The following is a 17,422-nucleotide window of genomic DNA, read 5'->3' as shown; positions in this document are numbered from 1 at the left end:
AAATACAGTCATTGGCAATCTACAGACTGTATGTTGAACTATTCCTTAATAGACTTTGCACTTTCAGCCCCCTAGCTCTATTTTATGGGATCACTGCCAAACCCCTTCCTCCTGCTGCTGACAGCTTGCAGCAATACTGTGCAGAGTTCTTCACACCACATTCTTCAGTCCGAGACATTATCTAGAAATCTAGATAGTTCAGTGTTGAAAGATTGCTCAAACTTACTCCTGCTTTCTTCTATTTTGAAAAGAACACAAAACAAAACAGTATAAACAAAAACCATAACAAGCCAACAAAACTTTGATATAGGTAAGTTAAGCTTTGCTAGAAAAACCTGAAGGGTAAAAAAACCTCCAAAAGCTCCCAGAGGTCAAACTACCTGTCAAACTCAATAAAGTGGAACTTCCCTGCAAACAAAGATGTACTATGTATTTAATACATATGTGTATATGTACTTTTAATACATTATTTAATGCATTAATACAATATGTATTTTTAATACTTTACTATGTATTTACATAATTTCAAGTGACAAAACAAGTGAACAGAAAACAAATCCATTACAAATTACTAAATACAGAGAAGCAATGTCTGAGTCAGGAAGTTCCCGAGCTGCAAAACTGCTGGAGGCTGAGAGTGCATTTGGAGAAGGTATTACTATATGGGTTTTGTTTGTACAGTCTTTCTTGGGCATTAACTTTCAACTAGTGCTAGTTAAAAAAACTGCTGGTCTGACTTAGTCATTCTTATGTTCCACACTGTGGTGAACCTCATTTCCCTTGTTGCTGCGGCTTTTTCTAAAATTGTTTTTTTACCTCATTACCTGGGTCTTGTTCCAAAATTATGTGTGTGCACTCACAAAAGACTGCAGAAACCTTGGGAACGAGCCAGCATTAATTTTAGCCAATATTTGCCTTCGCTTCTCTATTTAATCATGCCCAAGGCTCAACAGATGCCTGGATCCAAACCCATATCTACTCACCTGTTTCTCATCACTACAAGAGGGCTTTGCTAAGAAAAAACACAACAGCTTCTAGGAGGGGGATTTTCACATCCAAAGAAGCGCAGATCTCAGAGATTCTTACAGCCCCATTATATTCAATTAACAGTGAGCTCTATAGAGATAGGGAAGAAAAAGGAATAGTTGTGTTCATCCCTAATCATATATGCAGATTACTTGCAACAGTGCTCTTCAGCTACTTGTTACTACAGACATCTGCTACTAAACAAGCAACAAGGCAAAGAACTAAGTTCTCTAAATAAGTTTCTAGCTTTAACAAACAGGACGCTTCAGGACATTTATGTTTTGAACACAGAACTTTCAGCCTCTGAATGTAACTTTAGATGAGGAAACAAATTATCATGTTCCCTATACATTTCTTTAGCTGCTTCTATAGACACATTGCTCTTCTGGCTGTTGAAGAAAGCAAGTAGGGCACTATTCTGCCCTGTTTGTGCTTGTCACTTCAACTCAGAATACTTGGGAAAAGTGCTGTATGCCAGCATTGTCACAATTTCTCGAAAGAAGTGAGGTTCCTTAATAAATACACAAAAAATCTTGCTATCTGCTCCATCCTGCTCTGTAATCAGCACCAAGGCCATTTTGACTATGAATGAAAACAAAATACTCAATAACAGTGTGGTGCTGGAATTGCATTTTGTATATGAGAAGGGATTTTACTATTCCTTTCTCCCAGAGCTTATCTATAAAACTTAGATTATCTCAATAAATTGTTTATTTCTGTATGCTTCTCAGATAAGAGTGCCTAGATGAATTATTCAACAGGGAAGAATTGTGCCTTCTTGCCTTCTCCTATTGTTTTGATGCTTGGATATATATGGACAAAATATCCCTGAATTTTAGCTGAACAGTGAATTGTAAGTAACAACAGCAGATAAATGATCAATGTCATTCTAAAAAATGTGGGCAATTGCGTTTTAACTGTATTTTATCAGTATTTCTGATATTGAAACAGGCAAACGAAGCCATCATTTGTAGTATGATTTTGTGGCTTAAGCCCATTAGTTGCAGAACAAGATACGATGGCAGGATATACCCAAGCCCATTTTCTGTAGTTCTCTCTTCAGCTGCATGTTAGAAGGAGTGCTAAAGGATCTCGCACTGTTTTTTTCACACATGCCAAAATGCACAGAAATGCAAAAAGCTAGTTTAATTTACTAGGTTTGACTACCCACAGAGGAAAGACTCTGTGGCTCGGCTGGCTGAAAAGTCTTGAAATAACATCACTGTTAAAACTGTTAAAGCTTCCATCAGTGTAAGTATCCGAGCACTTAAATAAGAAACAAAAATATTTTCCCTGATTTCACCACTTCTCTCATTCCTTTTTCAAATTTGTGAAGTAGCTTTGAAACTGAATATGGAGTCAAAAACTCTTGTCAGTTTTTTTAATGGTAAGCTGAATGTTCAGGGTAAAATTTGGATTGGTTGGCATGACAAAGGTTTAAATAATGGGAAAAGCTGATACAGGGATTAAAGTAAAAGAACAGAAAATATAATTAGTGTCATTCAGCACGGTTTTATGGAATGTAGGCTTCATCAGACAAATTAGGTTTAAGTTATTCGGACTTATGAGGTATCTGACTGTGTATCACACAGCTTTCTGTTTCACAAAAAAATGCTAACAACACCTCTGAAGGATTGTATCCTCCAAAGGGTTGTGTAACCATGATGGGGACAAGGAACTGAACAATAGCTTCTACAGTGATTCTCTGACACAAAAGGATTTATGTAAAAAAGAGCTGTACACAGTAGGAGTAAAGAAGTAAAATCCGTTCTGGCATTGGCAGAACCAGCACTGGAATATTGTGTGCAGTCTTGTGCCTACATGTTAAATGATATGTTGAAGTACTGGAGAGGATTTAGAAAAGGGCCACAAGAGCTATTTACGGACTGTAGAAAATGCCTTATAAAGAAAGGTAGGCTTACAACAGCTCAATCTGTGTAGTTTGTTGAAAAGAAGATTAAGAGACAGCTTGATTACGGGACATAATTATCTTGTGGGGAGAAAGGCATAAAACAAACAAATGGCTAGAAGCTGAGGCCAGACAAGTGGAGCTAAGAAACAGGCCACGTATTTCCAACAGCAAAGGCAGAACTAATGAACACAGACAACGATGCCTTCCCCATTTTGTGAGGATACTCTGCTCCAAATTGGATTCCTTACACGGCAATATGCTCTGCTCAGAGATGTTACTTGGTTCAGTGTAGTGGGAGGTGGATGGAGCTGAACAGCCTGCAGTAGCCAGACTCACCAGGTCACTCTTTGACCTTATTCTCAAGAAATTTTCCCAAACATTCCCAAGAAAGTTTGAAAAATATATCTTCTTCCATTTGAGCTCTATGTTTTCAAGGAAGAGCACATCCTTCACTAGCTATGGAGAGTAAGGTTTTGTAATCACCCTTTAAAATTCAACCTCATATTAGCATTAGCATTGCCCCAGGGTTACTATGGGGATAAACCCCTGCTCTGAGGACACGGACAACACGTGTGCTTGAGCACAGTCCTTCAATGGCAGAGAGGATAAAATGCAATTATGTAACTTGGGAAGTAACTTTACAGAGAAAAGTCGAGCCAACCCATCACAAGCCTTTGCTCCACAGCCCCCTTTCTCTGTTGGTCATGAAGACAAGCCCCCAGCAGGGCCTCGTGTCTAAGCCTTCAGGCAACTGTGACCCCTTCTGAAAGCATTTGCTGGGCTGGAGCTGCTGTTAATGTCTTTTTGCCAGGGTAGGGGCTCTGCACTTCGCTTTATGAGCAACAGTGCAAAGGGAAATTATATTCCTTCCAGAATTTTCAATGAGGAGAGAAGTTATTTGATTATGAACTTTTAACCTCCATACCACAGCTGCTGCCCAAATCATCAAATGTCTTGGAAAATCCCAAGAATGAGGCCATAGGGGAGGAGATCCCCTGGCAAGGTTCTCCTCCTGATTTCATCAAGAGGAAGTTTGCTGCCCACACAAGAACAGCATTTCCTAAAATGGCAACCCTGAAGCGTCTGAGAGGACAGACAAGTCATGTAGACATTAAGGTCTGTATCTACACTGCAAATACTGGTGAAACCAACAGTGCAGCAAAGATACCAGGAGCCTGAGGAGGAATTTCCAAGAAAAACTTTCACAGGCACCAAAGTGCTGTTGCAGGATGACTTGTATTCCTCTCCCACTCATTTTTTACTAAGGAACAGAAGAGGAAAGAAAAACAACACACGGGAAATACTAAGCCCCTTCTCCAAGCAGGCCTTGCCCTAGACCATTCAGAGAAGACATAAGAATACAAGAAATACCTTACTGGGTCCAACCAATGATCTGGCTATCCCAGTATGTCTCCAGCAAGGGGAGGCTATTTAGGGAGAGCATGTGAGCCTGGCCACTTTCTGCAGTCTATTCCCTGAGCATCGCCTGGCATCCATGGTCATTGGATCAGGGATGTTATAGAGTACATCTCTGCCCATTTCCTTTAGTATTTGTTTATGGACCTCTCATTCATTAATTTGTTCATTCCCTTTTCGTGCCAAATGATACTGTTTGCCTCCACAACCTCCTACAGCAGCAGCTGCCAGTAGTTTACCACCAACTATGTAAAACTACTTTCTATTATCTGTTTTAAGCTGGTCTCCTCCTAGTTACTTTGAGTGTCCTGTAGTTCTAGCATTGCATGATTTAGCAAACAGTTCTGCATCTGTTGTTTGCTATCAGCTACCTCCAGTTTTGAAAACCTCAGTCATATCTCTCCTTCAAAATGGTCTCTCCAAACTCAGAAGTCCCAGCCTTTCTAATTTCTTTCTCCAGCTCCTCCAACCACTTAATCATTTTAGTTCCCTCTCTGTATCTTTTCTAATTACACTATGTCCTTGCAATACAAAGACCAGAACTATATACAGTATGCAAAATGTTTTGCATAATGGAAAAATTATGCTTTCTGGTTTGTTCACAAGACTGCTCAGAGACAGGCCTGACAGTATTCTGAATTAATTTGCCTGGCACCACCTCCAAGAAATTTGTATCATGGGCCTGTCAAAGCTCTCCTCCTCCTCTGTCTTCAGTCTTTTCTTCACCCTCCTACTGTATGCTTGCATTCCTCCAAGCCAAGTCCACACTACTCTCGCATTTTTCTGCTACACCCCCACTTCCCAAGCCTCCCATTCCAAATGCAGGTAGGAACAGGACCCCACACGACCTCATTCGCTGTGCACAAAATACTGCTGAACATGCTGTGATGTGCGAGATATGCATCCCTGCCTCATTCTGCAACTAGCTACTGAGAGTCAGCTGCTTTTGTATTGCTCCTGGAGGTGGCTGTTACCATGTGGTATAATATAAAGAAATTCCTTTCACATATCTGTTTGAGCTTGTTGGGGGTGAGGGGAGGGGGGGGAGTTTGGAGGAGCCAGGCCCAGTTTCTTGTGCCTAACACAGTGGCTCAAGGCTGCTGGGATGAAACGAACTCCAGCCCCAGCAAACAGCCCAGCACACCTAGTCTTGCTTTGCACCTCCCATGACCGACCGTGCCTTCAATCAGTGCTGAGCCTCGTTGACCAGCGGAGTTAAAGCAGCGCTGCCAGGCAGGAGAAGGGATGCAAGGGAGAATGCTCTTCAGTTCCGCCTCTCATCCCTTCCCATCTTTGCCTCTGCGCAGAAAGCCCACTATCTTCATAGCCTTTTCCCCATCACTGGAGGGGGTGGGCGGTGGAAGTAAGTGCTCAACAGGGTAAAACACACAGGCACTGGTTGCCTATTAGAAAACAAGTCGTCAGGCGAGTGGTTTGGTTTTCCACACTCTGGGCAGCTTGGGAGGGCACTGTTTCAGGAAACAACTCAGCTACCATTGCTGAGACTGCCTAGATTTTGCTTCCTCCATTTGCCTATGGCCTTAGGCAAGTGCCTGCTTTGCCTGTGCCTTTAAAGTTAAGGCTTCCCACAACACATGAATCTACTGTTAAGAATAGTTTTCACTGGCACCTTCTATAGGAATGTGCACAAGAATTACCCAAGCTTTCCCCTCAACAGGGCAGTCTATGCCCAAGATCTGTTTAAGTTTACATATATCAGACCAAGTTCATAGATAGAAAGCAATTATATTTGCAACCAATGAATTTACATCATCTAACTTCTGAGTGTGGACTATCTTGCTCTCCAAAGAAACATGCATTAGCATTAGCAATGGTGATTTGGTAAGCAGGGGACTTTAGTGACAGAAACCCACTAGCAGTTTTATTTTGCAGTGGAAATCTGTAAAGCATACTTATTGGCAGCTTACATTCTAAATAAAGGGTCTGATTTTGCTCATCATGAAATAGCAGAATTCTGCCATTGATTTGAGAATGATTAAACCCTGCAAAAATATCTTAGCTTTTCTAAAACTAACTAGACTTTAATCCCAGACACATTCTGAATAGCATTTATAATAACATAGTAACTAAAATAAAGTGTTTCAAAAAGGAGTCTTGAGATCTTAATTGCATTTAAGTTAATTAGAAATGTATGGCCCAGTGACTGTGCAACTTCATTGGAAGTAGGTTTATGGCAATGTAAGTGAAAAGAGAACATTTTTGAAACATTTCCACAAGCAGACAATTTATATTAAAAACGTTCACTCTGTAGAATAATACAAAATAAAATATTACCATCTGATCAGCTCAAATAATGCTGATTTATATCTCTGAATTAACAACATTTCTATGTACAGTTGCAGTAAGGCTCTGCATTTTTACAAACTGATATTCAGTTGAACATATTTATAATACAGATTATACACTATATACAAACCTAGTTCTCCCAGGAACTCATTGTTGAGCATGCTTCAACAGAGAAGTGGTTTCCCTGTTTCTAAGACAGGATGTTAGCTTTGCCTTTCATTTAAATACTGAAATACTCATTGAAACACAAAACATTTTCCATTTGCTATCACATGATAGCATTCTTAAGTCACTTGCTTGTTACAGCACATCATGGAAGAGGAGCAAAGCCAACAATTGTGTTGGCAGAGCCAACACAACAAAAAATAACATTGCTTATTATGAACCACTTAGACTGTTATATTCACGTGATCACACTTTCAGCCTCAGTGCTTTTACAAGACTGTAGGATCCATTTATCTTTGCTTTTCTTGACACGTAGATCAAAATCGCGACTACAGGTATTGCTATTGCTGTTACACAAGAGAATGCAATAATCACAGGCATCATTTGATCTGGTTTTTCCACTCTTCCTGCAAAATGGAGACAAAAGAAGAAAAAAAGTTGTGTAAAAAGTGATTCAAACAAATATATGTATATTACTGTAAAAGCTATGCTATTAATCACCTTCATTTGGGTCACTTTTTCTGTTTTCATGTACAAAGCACATTTCAAACCCTCTTCCTTATGTTTGCTTCTTTAGCAACTTCATACTACTCACTTTATTTCTTAGTCAGAATCTTGGTCTTGAATTTGTTATGCAAGTTCAAACCCATCTGGTATCATCTACAATGAAGAGTACCATGGAGTTCATGAAGAATACAAGAAGAATATCCTGCATTTTCCCCAAGGAATACTTGGGACATTTCTGCTTCCTGGAACCATAGCACTTCAGGAGAAGACCATGTTTAAGGAGCCCAGTCTTTACAATTTTTTGTGAAATGGATCTTGCTCCATGCAATGGATTAGGCCCACTGTTCATGCAGGTGCACAGAAACATAGCCAGGATCCTCCTTTTTCTAACTCCCTTCTTAGAGCTGTTGCACCATGTCAGGTAAGAAAAATAATAACATTCATTTTGAAAGGAGGTTATATACAGGTGATTCTCACCAGCTGTTTTATTATTTGCCTTGATCTTTTTGTTTTTTAAAGTTAATCACACTATTTCTGTGCAAGGATCAGCAGTGAACTAGATGTGCTCACCTTGACACAAAATTCATTAGAAGGTAAGAACAAAATCAGTTTAAGGCAACAGAATTACCTACCTACAACGGCTATCTCAATCACTTTAATGTTGTTTCCAACCTCATTGAAAACATCAAGCAAATATCTGCCTGTGTCATTTTTGGTGACATTGTAGAGTGTAAAGGTTCCATTCACTGATGACAGAATAATTTCTTTCTCTGGATGGACTTTTTTCAGGACCATCTGTGATGGTGGGTTACTGTATGTGCTACATGTAATAGTGACATTTTCGCCTTCTTTAACATTTTCTGATGGATGTACTAAAACAGTAATATTTTGGGGAGGAACTGAAAAAGAAAAGAAAAGAAACAGGGTAAGATTTAGCAACAAACAGAAGTAAAAAAAAAAAAAATCACAAGATATCAGCAGCTTGTAGACACAAAGTATTAATTCAGTTAATGGATTCACCACAATTTTTGAGCATGTAGCATTAGATGCTACTTGGTCACTAGCTGATAAGCTCTTCTTAACACAGTGCACTCAACAGCAATTGACAGAAAGAACATTTTATCACCTGATGGACTATTTTGCATATATTTTACGTTATATAGAGCCTTTTCTTCTTTTCTTATTTCATTTATTCAGTGAGTCCATGAAAGGACATGAGTTTACAGCCCCTGAGGTTGATGTCCTCTTTCAACAGATGAGAAATAGAAAAGGCAAAGAAAGGAGTCCTAAAATAGCATTTTTGTCATTAGGTTCCACAATTTTAAATCCTGTTTTTACAGTCTGGGGGAAGTGGAACTATGAAAATTTTGAAGAAGCAGTTGTTCTGTGCATCTGTCATTTTGGACAGCAGTTTTCATTACCACTAAGATCCTATCACTTATTTATGACAAGACTCTGTGCAATTCATCTCAAGACAATTTTTTTAAAGACATTTCATTCTTAATGGACAACAAAAGACGAGACAGAACACTGCAATTTGAAGGAAATGAAGTGAAGATGTAATTTCATCCTTCTAAAACAAATCATCATATTAAGTTTATACAGTAGTTATTTTAACTGACCTTTGACATCAAGTACTATGTGCTGAGACTCCTCTCCCAGTTCATTAATGGATACACATTCATATGTTCCCGCATCCTTTAGCTGAACCCTGCCTATGGTGTATTTGCCACCTTGCGTTTCAAGGGCTGTGATCACATCACCTATTTTCTTTCTCAGAGTAATCTGAACAGCTGGAACACCTGTAGATGTGCAAGAGATGGCAACACTTTCTCCTTGTTTCACTGCATTTGAAGGGAAAACTGAAAGTGTTGTATTTTTTGGAGGAGCTACAAAAAAGTAAAGAATAAAGAAGACAGACTGATTAGTGGCAGAAGCAACCTTTAAACAACACATTATTGCTATGCAATAAACACAACCAGACTGGCTAAAGAAGAGAAATGCACTTATTAATGAAGTTACACTTTAAAAATAAATTAATAGTCCAATAATAATATTCTAATCCTTGTTTTCTTAATTAGTTATAGATAATGATACTATATATCTGTATAGTAGTGTTGTCAGTTAGACTGCTTTTAGGATTACTTAATTTACTAAAATGCACATGTGTGTATGTGCTGTTATGACTATATATTGTTACTCAGTCTTTTTTCAACTTCAGAAACATTTATGTTTAGCTTGCTCTGAGTATTGGATGAAAACTAGAGCAGATCTTGTTTTCTAAGGGCAATCTGAGTAACAACTACAAAAATATTCCCTGAAAATGAAACTCTGCTATCCTTGCACACAGCTTGAGGAGTCAATATTTGACATAAGTTTAAATGGAGCTTATGAGAACAGGACACACTGTCGATACTTAAAGGAGGGCCAAGTGGCTGGAAAACAGTCCCTCCACAGAGAATTTTCAGCGTATACTTTCTCTTTGAATCTTTTCTATGCAAGTATCTGGATCCTACACTGAGACTTATTTGGTTGAAAATATAGATGTTTCCCTTCATAGCTTCTTTGCCTCGTGTGTACATTTGCCAATGCAAAGGAGTAATGGAAGCTAAACTGACATGGAAGGACTTTGCATGAGCTATCTATCTGTACTAAGGCAGATTTCACCCTTCATTATTTAGAGCTACCTAAATGATTTAACGGAATAGGGCCACCTTTTAACTCCATTGACAAAGGCAGAATTCCCACTGGCCTGCACAGAATGAGATTTGGACCTAAAATATATTTTTAAAAAAATGTGTTCCATCTTCTTCTACTAACCTTGAACAAGTAATTTCACAGCTTTTTCCTCTTTGCCAAATTGGTTATATGCTTCACATTCATAAAGCCCCAAATCTTGACTTTCGATATTCTTTATAGTTAAAGTCGCATCTTTAAAAATTTTCTCAGATTCCCCAGTGACTGTCTTTTTCTTCCAAGAGATCACTGGAGCTGGATTACCAGAACTAGTACATTTCATTGTCACAGTTTCTCCTTCTTTAACAGTAGCAGCAGGGATTACTGAGATGATTGTATTCTTTGGTCCATCTAAAAGGAAGAATCCTGTAGTTAATTATCAATAGAATTTTTAGAGAAGGATAAATATTTCCTGCTGGATGCAGGTTGTCAGCCTCCTGAAGTTAATTTCTCTTTTATCCTCAGAATAAGTAAAGCACACAGTTTCAGAGCCTCAATGCAAACTCTCCATAGGCTAAATATCCTACCTATAAACCAAGAATGTTAAGAAGGTAGGTCAGTCTCCCTCATTCAGATCTTGATTTGAGACTGACAAAATGCCAGGTCTAACCTTTACATTAAAGATTTCATGCCTCTGTTTTGCTCCTCAGCACTGCTCCTTTCTTTGGGAAGTGCAGAGGATTAGGCTGGTTTTTTTCTACAAAGAGAAAAATGCACTCAAAAGAGTATTGGAAGGGTTAGGGAACAGGCAGAGCTATGACTCTGGTTTTGTACTCACAGCTTTTTGTTTAGTTTGATTGTTATATCTGTCACTGAAGTAAGTGGAGAACTGACATAACTAATTATTTTTAAATGACTGGTAATAAAATATGGACACTTACATTCCACATTAAGAGCTACTGCACTTTTATTTTTCCCAAACTTATTTTCTGCTACACATTCATAGTCTCCTCCACTAAGAAATGTCACAGATGGCAGGAGGAGAATTCCTCCCTCACTGTAAAGCCCCATGTCTGCACCATCAGATTTTCTCCTTAAAACAATCTTAGGAGGAGGGTTACTCTCAGCGGAACATCGTATGGAAACATTTTCTCCTTCCCGAACTGTTGTAGAAGGCTTAATGGAGAACTCTGCAATATTTGGAGCACCTGCATGACAAGAGGAAATACTAACGTTATACTAAAGCAAAAGAAGTACTAAAGATGAATAGCGTTTTAAGAAAGCAGGAATTGTTTGCCCAAGGATCTCTTCATTTTGGTTTTGGTCCCAGATTCCAGCCGAGACTTTTGCACCTATTGAAATAGTAGTATTAATAATGATAATAAATTATAGTCTGATATAGTTTTACTACTAAATGCCTGTTAAATTTACTACTATTGTTTAAAAGTCCGAAGTAGGAGATTGAGATGTTCCTGTGAAATTGCTACGTGCATTACTATTTCAAGGAAATAACAGTGATCCCCACAATACCACTTTCTCAGATTCCTTTAAGACTCTGAGTGTTGCACTGCAGGAAATATTTTTAAGTCTGCATGTACACCAGTAGAAAAACAATTAGCTGAAAATTAAGCATTGAAATGTAAAACATAGCCCACAAAGAGTAACAGTAAATTGAAATCTGACTCCTGAATACATAGTAAGGAAGGCCCCATAATTTTCTAATTTTCAGTGTTCCAGAGTCCTGAACCCAACAGACAACTGTAGATTGGGTACTGAACAATATAAGTAAAATTCATGCAGACTTGTACCTTGTATAACAATGTCCACAGTTGCTTTCTCTGTTTTATTAGTCACCAGATTAATTACTTCACAGATGTACAGTCCTGAATCAGTGAAATGGGCATGAGGAATAGAAAGGACATTGTTTTCCACCAGATACTGAACGCTTTTGTCAGCCACCTGCCTTCTCCAAACTATCTGTGGTGGTGGATTACTTTCAGTCACACAAGTGAGTTTTAGAGAGTCTCCTTCCATTGCTGAGTTGCTTGGAGATGCAGTAATGACAGTATTTTTAGGACCAACTTGAAGTGAACAAAAGAAAAATATGATCAATATGTTGATGAAGAATGATATGCACATCTCTAAGGCTAGCTTCTCTAGAGAAACACTTCACACAATACAGAGAAAAATTAACAATCTGGGTGCACCGGTGGAACAATTTTTCCAAACTTGGTAAGGTGTTCACGCTTGCAACTTTAAAAGCTAAACTAGGCAAAATGTGTACAATTTTTTTTTTAAACTCTTACATTTGTTGTCACCCTATTGACTGGGACTATAAACTAAGAATTGCAAAGGCAATTTTAAAAATAATTGTCTATCTGTGTGCTGTTATTTTTATTCTGGTCTTTACCAGTATCCAAGGAAAGAAAGTGAGAGAGAAGTTACTGCAGGACTGCCTCATTTCCATCATGAACAAGAGTGGGTGTTTAAGGCTGCATGGACACGTTTCTCACCGAATGTTACTGAATACAGCCCCATTCAATTCTATGCCCTCGTCTTTAAACCTGAAGCCATCAGTCACCTGTTCCCCAAAGAAGTTATGAGACTGTATTCAGAGATGATATTTAATAACTAAAGAGCCATGGACTAGCTCTGATCTTTTTGCAATACAGTTGCTAGCAATGGTGTGAGGCCTAATACAGATATTAGATAGCAGATTATCTATACAAATAATATAGATAAAAAGTGTGGATTATAAATGATTTACAGCACATACTTTGTAAGCCCACTCCATGAACCTTAACGTAAAATGGTATTTGATTTGAAAACCCTAGTATAAAAAGACTTACAGTTTGCATTCAGTTTCTGAGAAGTTACTCTTTCTTTGGGTTCAAAATCCATATTAGCAATTGGTAACTTGGCCACACAAGTAATCTCTTTCCCAATATCTTCAGTAGTGGGGTAAAATGAATATGTCACAATTTTGGTCTCTGTATTTGTGCTGTCATCTTCAAAAAAATTTTTCTCAAGAAGAATATGTTCTTCTTTCTTTAGGAGTACTTCCAGGTGATCAGAAGGATACACATCAGGAATTTTACAGATGACAGTGGTTTGTTCCCCAGCAACTAAGGATGTGCTGATCTCAATGACAGGATCACTGGGGAAAGCTGAAAGAGCAAAACCAATTTATTTAGTCTGCCTAGAGAAAACACAAGAGCAAGATCCAGATTTGAAACATCTTAAGCTTAGAGGTGTTCAGAACATGACTGTGTATTAACTGTGTTACAAGGCATATCTTGATATGAAGAGGTATACATCTTTTATAAGCAATTCACGCACTAGCAGGAATTACATTTGTACATTTGTTAGAATACGACCACAAGTGATCTAATAAGATCCAGCAAGGCACCTAGGCAGTGATTCAGCTGCCTAAACATACGCAACTAATGCCATCAATACACTGGGAGTATACTGTCATCCGTACTAGTAGGTTTGGGCACCTTAATCATTTCCCTACAAATTGCAAAGGGATTTGATTATGTGCTTTTCACCTGCAGGTTTTGCAAATATTTCCATCTCAACCATATTTTTTCCAGTTCTGTGAATGCTTTGGGGAGCCTATTTTTTGCCTTTCAAGTATCACCAAGAATAAGAAAAAATAAGACCAGTGTGTGCTGTCTTCAGTGTAGACAAGCTAGCAGAAAGAGGCTGAGTAAGACGCCTGAACAGAAACATGAATCTTACAAGGAAATATATGCTGAGCTATAGCAGACTCATTATCCTAGGGTTATCAGTTTACCATCAATTGCATCATCTAAGAACAATTCATAGAATTTTTATGAATGAGTACTACTTAAAGTAAAAGAAAACTTTACATTTTCACTTACAGTAAAGTTCAACTTTGACACTCTTCTCTTTCTTCTCAAGCCCACAGAAGACAGTACACAGATAATCATGAGCATTCTCAATGCTAACTGGACTCATAGTCAAGGTAGAGTATGTCCCATGGTTGCTCACTGTTCCTCCAAGGGGGTTGTCCGTTTGGATTCTCCAGGAAAAACTTGGTGATGCACAGCCAGTAGTATTGCATGTAAGCACGAGTGTTTCTCCAATCTGCTCAACAATTCTGTTGGCAGGTGTAATCTCCATTTCAAAAGCTTTAACTACAATAGGGAGAATATACATAAACTCAGTAACATTCTCAACATTTATTTTCCTTCTTCTTCTCGTGGTCTGTTGTGACACAAGAGCTCATTACTTTACAAGTTTAAAACAGTTAAACTAATAAAGTTCAAATAGTGGTTTACTTGTCCAAAAAAAAAAAAAAAAAAAAAAAAAGCAATGTTTATGGAGTAAAGATCATTTGGACTCAGATGATCCTAACACCCATTTCTGATGTGCAAAATGGCATAAAACCAAGGCTTTAAAACTTTTTGCCAACTGGATCTGTTTCTAAAACTTTGTAAGATTTGAGAGGAGGGGTAGTAAAGAAGTTAAAAAGGGCAAATACAGGATCACTTTCAACCGAATGTTTAGTACCAAACTTGGCTGATACTGTCAGGGATGATAGTAAAATCAAACACGCAGTGATGTACAGCAGTTGTCTCCTAGACTATCTAGCAAACTGAATGAGAAAAGGACCATGTTACTGCAGAGCATAAAAAAGCTCAAAGTAAATGTTGAAAAAAAGTTTCTTAAGATTCTGACAGAACTACTTAATTGACAATTGTATTCACTGAAATGTAAAAGCAACTGGAACAAAATGAAATAAAGATCAAACAGCAAATTGCAGCTCAGTTGACATTAACCAAAATTTAAGCAAAGTGAAGGAAACAAACCCTTCCAACTTACCACTCATGCATGCATACAAAATTATTATCACAGCTTGGCTTGTTCTTTCCATCTGTTTTATCATTTGTAATTGCTGTAATTAGGTAAAGAAAGTAAATTCAAAAGTCTTGCTTTCGATTTCCTGTGAAGAAGTTCAGTGAGAGTCTGCTGCTCTGCAACTGTTTATTCTAATAGCTCCAGCGCGCTTTTATAAAGGATCTGATGAGGCTGATGGGAAATCCCTGGACGGGGAAATCCAGTGTAGAGAGGAAGGCATGCATATAGGGTTGTGTAGGTGGTTTCAGCGCCCTCTGCTGCTTTCTTATACAGAATTTGAAGCCCAGGAAAACAATAAATACAGGGCCTATTGTACTTGCAAAGAGCAAGTCAAGATCTGGTTCTGCAAATGTCTGATAAAATGAATGAGTGTGGGTAATTCCAAGTAATTCAATAGAACTACATATCAGATGGAAAAGTTATTCAAGTTTACCTTCAGCACAAATATCTTCATAGGACTGGGTCTTTTGTGAAAAGTCCTAACAATACTCACTTCTGTGAATTCCCTTTGAAAACTGTGCCACCACTCTATGAGGTGATGTTATTCACATTCCTTAGTGCTTTTGATCCCTAAAAATCAAGAAATATTAGTCAGATGAGAAGCGTGGAGATCAGACTTCATCCGCTTGTACTAGGCTAGTCATGTTCAGATGAATGGAACGAACAGATTTTCCTGATTTTACTTTAAAAATGTCCCTCAAATGGCCCTTCTGGTGAAATGCTATTGGCATGTATTACATTACCAATACTCCTCTGAGATCACACACTGTCCTATTTAAATATAATTAAAGCAGAGAGATGAAAATATAACTCCAGGTCAGTGCTTGGTTTCCAGTGGATATACAAATGCAGTTTGGAACAAAGACAAGTACCACCGGTACTACTAGGTACTGTCTGGTAAAGAGACAATGTTAGGAAAAAAGTAATATATTGCCAGTTTTTAATTTTAAATTGGGAAATGCTGTGAGAGCAAAAAATAGATAAAGGTTTACAAATCTCAATTGTTTAGTTACTCAACCACTAATTGCAACTGGTCAAACATGAATTGCTAAATAAAAGCAGCAAGAAATTCAAAACAAAACATACGTCTTAAAAATGTCTCTACCAGATCATTTAGTATGTAATAACTTAATCAGTCATTTGATGTCTGTGAACTGTGATTGTCATTGCATTGTGCATTTTATAAAGAGCACAGATCTAACTACCTGTTAACTGAGTAGTAACTTGGAAAAATAAATGCTAAAAATAAAAACAGATCTATGAATGCTAAACAAATTTCACTGCTGAAAAGCTGGCACTACATCAACCTAATACTTTTTGAGCCAAGTAGATTTTATGATTAAGACACTAATGCTGGCTCCAATATAGCATATTCGGATGAGAGTAGTACTAGAGGTGGTAAGGCTCCTGCTGTCATCATGTCTTCTTTCTTTTTCTTTTTAATCAAATCCAGAAAACCAAAATCTACGGAACTAGGTAAACAGCATTTACAGAATGTGATTTGACTCCACAGAAAGTGTTTTTCTCAAGTAAAGCACACCCTCTTAGTTAAGTTGCAAATAAATACTTTTTAATCACAAAGAGAAGCAGCAGATGAAATTCCTCTGTTTTGACTACTTAGATACTCATACTTTAAGCTGAAGAAAAAAGGCATAATTTCCCTATTTCTGGGAAGTCAGCTTCTAGATACAAGTATAAACAAGGAAGGAAATATCTGCATGCTGGAAAAATTGTAATTAAATCCTTCATCAGATACCATGGAATAGGAAACAATCCTGATCCAGATCCCAGTAAATTAAACTGGACAGCTGCCATTAGCTTTACTGGAGTTGGATCCTTACCAGAGGGATTATTATGCTGAGTGATCAGACAAATTTAACTCAGACAGTACAGGTAAGAGCTGGGCTAGCCAACACACACTATTAAAGGAAGTACAGACTTACCAAGAGCACTGATAAATTTCTTCAAACTTGCTCTTTCCCCAACCTTAAATGTGAGCACCCCAAGTGTTTTAAAAAGAACACGCACTTTATTGTTGCCCCTACTATCCTCAGCATTCAACTTGCAAATAGGAAAACAGGTAACAAATGTGCTTATTTGCAGAACTGGCTGTTCTGTCTGAAAAGAAGATAGAGAACAGCTGACAAGTTTTAGAAGTTGGCCTCAAGAGTTCAGATAATCTAGCTTTTCATTCAGATGGCACTGAGGAGGATGCTGGGGATAAAAAGAAAGGGGGCAGACAGCGAGATTCACAGCGAGATCAGGCATCCTCAGCTGCAAGAAACTGACCCGTGCAGAGGACAACCAGCACTGCAATGTAACAAGTATTACAAAAATATTACCTAAGGCCCAAAAGACTAAAAGAATTAAGTGCTGGAATGTAAATATATGTTTTCCAATATATTTAAGAATCAAAAGAGACTTTTTTAAGGCTTTGGTGGACAAACTGAGCTAAAACAATTGTGTGTCTTAGGAGAGGTTCAGAAATACTCAACACATCATTTTTGGCTTGGCATCAGAAAATAG

The 17,422-nt window shown here is 38.0% G+C and overlaps 1 protein-coding gene across 2 annotated transcripts; it reads right to left on the bottom strand.

The window, feature by feature from the left end:
• Positions 1-6,600: 6,600 nt before the first annotated feature.
• On the bottom strand, positions 6,601-15,406 carry VCAM1 (vascular cell adhesion molecule 1). 2 transcript variants are annotated; one of them, XM_013961207.1, is made up of 10 exons: positions 15,390-15,406; positions 14,861-14,933; positions 13,897-14,172; positions 12,859-13,176; positions 11,818-12,090; positions 10,951-11,217; positions 10,154-10,420; positions 8,956-9,222; positions 7,966-8,232; positions 6,601-7,233 (listed from the first exon to the last, which is right to left on the bottom strand). In XM_013961207.1, the coding sequence occupies exons 2-10, from the start codon at positions 14,922-14,924 to the stop codon at positions 7,073-7,075; spliced, it is 2,160 nt and encodes a 719-aa protein (XP_013816661.1). In that variant the 5' UTR covers positions 14,925-14,933; positions 15,390-15,406; the 3' UTR covers positions 6,601-7,072. The 2 variants fall into 2 exon arrangements, with proteins under 2 accessions (XP_013816661.1, XP_013816662.1); XM_013961208.1 differs by lacking the exon at positions 10,951-11,217.
• Positions 15,407-17,422: the final 2,016 nt, after the last annotated feature.

The sequence above is a fragment of the Apteryx mantelli genome, chromosome 8 (genome assembly GCF_036417845.1).
Source record: "Apteryx mantelli isolate bAptMan1 chromosome 8, bAptMan1.hap1, whole genome shotgun sequence".
NCBI lineage: Eukaryota > Metazoa > Chordata > Aves > Apterygiformes > Apterygidae > Apteryx > Apteryx mantelli.
This window is presented reverse-complemented; position numbering and strand designations above follow the sequence as displayed.

Excerpts from the sequence above, each read along its gene's own strand:
- VCAM1 (XM_013961207.1), bottom strand. The coding sequence starts at position 14,924 with ATGATAAAACAGATGGAAAGAACAAGCCAAGCTGTGATAATAATTTTG. Across the intron at positions 12,091-12,858 it reads TCAGAAACTGAATGCAAACT|TTGGTCCTAAAAATACTGTC; the intron begins GTAAGTCTTTTT and ends GTTCACTTCAAG. Across the intron at positions 9,223-10,153 it reads TGTGAAATTACTTGTTCAAG|CTCCTCCAAAAAATACAACA; the intron begins GTTAGTAGAAGA and ends ACTTTTTTGTAG.